The following is a 2,246-nucleotide window of genomic DNA, read 5'->3' on the forward strand; positions in this document are numbered from 1 at the left end:
GGACTCCAACGTAAGACAGGACTGAATCTGATTAATTGGATGATTAATAATCGATTTGAGTCATTAATGAATGATAATGTTTGGCCAGATCTCACGTGAATCTGGAGTCATAAATATGGATAGAATATATTTAAATCTCATCAACAAGCGTCTCCGTTCATGCTAAATGCTTGATTGAGGATTATTTATTTTCACATTAGAAGGGTAGGTTACAAGATGAAGAAGTCAACAGAGAAACGATCGAACCCGTGATTGTGGTTTGTTGTTGTGTGTATTTATTTATGTATTTAATTCTGACGGAGTCTGAAAAGTCATCGTATAACAAATAACAACACTGTCAGCTCCTGCTGTAAGGTACAGAGGAGGAGAGAGGAGGAAGGAAAAGCGAGGAGAGAGGAAGAGAGGAAGAGAGGAAGAGAGGAAGGAGAGAGGAAGAGGAGGAGGAGAGGAGGAGAGAGGAAGAGAAGGAGAAGAGAGGAGGAGTGCACCTGAAGGAGGAAGAGAGGAGGAGGAGAAGAGAGGAGGAGGAGAGAGAAGGAGAAGAGAGGAGAAGAGAGGAGGAGGGTGCACTGAAGGAGGAGAGAGGAGGAGGAGAGAGAGGAGGAGAGAGGAGGAGGAGAGAGGAGGAGGAGAAGAGAGGAGAAGAGAGGAGGAGGTGCACTGAAGGAGGAGAGAGGAAGAGAGGAGGAGGAGGAGAGAGAGGAGAGGAAGAGTGAGGAGGAGAGAGGAAGAGAGAGGAGGAGGAGAGAGGAGGAGGAGAGAGGAAGAGAGGAGGAGGAGGAGGTGCTCTGGAGGAAGAGACAGGGGTTGTGTGTTGGATGGAGACAGACTCCCAGATCCTAAAATCTCCTCATGAGGAGGTGCTAACGGTGGAGGTCACAACTCCCCAAAGCTTAAAACTTGATTTATTTATTTCTTTCTTTATTTATTTCTTTCCTTCCCGTCTCCTCGTCTTCCCTCGCAGCAAAGCCTACTGAGGCAGCAGGAGCGCGTGGAGGAGCGAGTGCAGGAGATCGAGGAGCAGCTCTGCAAACTCGACTCCGACAAGTGTGTGGTGGAGGTACGTGTCCGCCGTCCTAACGACATTCCCACAGAAAGGACGTTTGTCCGAAGCGCTCTGACGTCTGTCTGCTCCACAGGACAGAGTCTGCGAGCTGAAGGAGGAGGTGCGTCTGCAGTACCAGCGGATGCACCAGCTCCTGGAGGAGGATCTCGGTCGGACGCTGGAGGCTCTGGACCGGGCTCAGGCTCGGTTCTGCCAGGAGAACGCGGCCCAGGTTTTGGCTCTGGGGGAGCAGCGGCACGAGGCCCAGAAGCTGCTGAGCTCCATCCACACGGCCTTCAGTAAAGCCGAGGAGCTGAGCTTCATGAAGAACACCAAGCCCGTTAAAATCCTCACAGACAGGTGACACACAGTCCGGTTTACACTTTCTCTTTCTGTTCCCGCCCTCCCGTGGGTCTGTGTTTATCTGGGATGTGTGTCGGTTGCAGGTCTCAGGCGTGTGTGGGCAGCAGTCTGCCTCCGTATAAAGTCGGGAACCTCAACTCCAAACTGTTCCTGTCGGAAATCTCCAAGAGAGAAAAGAGTCTGAAGAGAACGCTGGAAGGTAAAGAGACGAACTGTCAGTGAACAGGACAACACCAACAGGAGGTTATTTTAATAACACTGATCTAACATTTATCTACCTCTCTCTCTCTCTCTCTGCTCATCTGCTGCTCTCGCTACCTCTGCCGTTCAGAACAGGGTTGTATATTGTCGGGGTTGAGGGGTTTGTGCTGTCAGATAGAGGAGGGAACATGCAGCATCCTGGAGGAACATGCGTGGCGTTACCCAACGTGGATGCCTGTCCTCAGCTGTCCTGCGCCGCCCTCACCTTCATGTATTTACAGCAGGTGAGTGAGTGTGTGTGTGTGTGTGCGCGCGCGCGCGCGTGTGTACATGCATTGACATGTTGTGTACATGCCATTATCTGCTGCTGCTAGACATGGGAAGTGGAGTGGAACAGAATAACTGCGTGCTACTTATAGGGTGGAATAAGAGAAACAGAGAGTGTGTGGATGTGTGGCGTCCGTAAATGCGTAGTGTCAGTTTGTGCCAGTTTGGGAAGCGTCGGTCCTCCTCGTCCTGCTGTGATGCTGAAGTGTACAGCTGATACCGGGGCTCTCTCCTCCAGCTCTCTGAAGATTAAGCAGGTGGAAGGTTCAGTGATGTTGACATCTGTTAGTTGGAGAGGCCGTGGATCAGG

General features: G+C 51.2%; 1 protein-coding gene across 1 annotated transcript; it reads left to right on the forward strand.

The window, feature by feature from the left end:
• Nucleotides 1-710: 710 nt before the first annotated feature.
• LOC118323349 (probable E3 ubiquitin-protein ligase TRIM8) lies at nucleotides 711-1,645 on the forward strand. Its single transcript, XM_035655298.1, has 3 exons — nucleotides 711-1,060; nucleotides 1,140-1,405; nucleotides 1,492-1,645. The coding sequence occupies exons 2-3, from the start codon at nucleotides 1,188-1,190 to the stop codon at nucleotides 1,628-1,630; spliced, it is 357 nt and encodes a 118-aa protein (XP_035511191.1). The 5' UTR covers nucleotides 711-1,060; nucleotides 1,140-1,187; the 3' UTR covers nucleotides 1,631-1,645.
• Nucleotides 1,646-2,246: the final 601 nt, after the last annotated feature.

This window comes from Morone saxatilis, unplaced genomic scaffold, assembly GCF_004916995.1.
Source record: "Morone saxatilis isolate NCDOM2014 unplaced genomic scaffold, NCSU_SB_2.0 Contig14, whole genome shotgun sequence".
NCBI lineage: Eukaryota > Metazoa > Chordata > Actinopteri > Moronidae > Morone > Morone saxatilis.

What these genes read in the sequence shown, in the direction of transcription:
- LOC118323349 (XM_035655298.1), top strand. Translation starts at nt 1,188, where the DNA reads ATGCACCAGCTCCTGGAGGAGGATCTCGGTCGGACGCTGGAGGCTCTG. An exon ending in GTTAAAATCCTCACAGACAG is followed by an intron (nt 1,406 to 1,491) that starts GTGACACACAGT and finishes TGTCGGTTGCAG; the next exon opens with GTCTCAGGCGTGTGTGGGCA.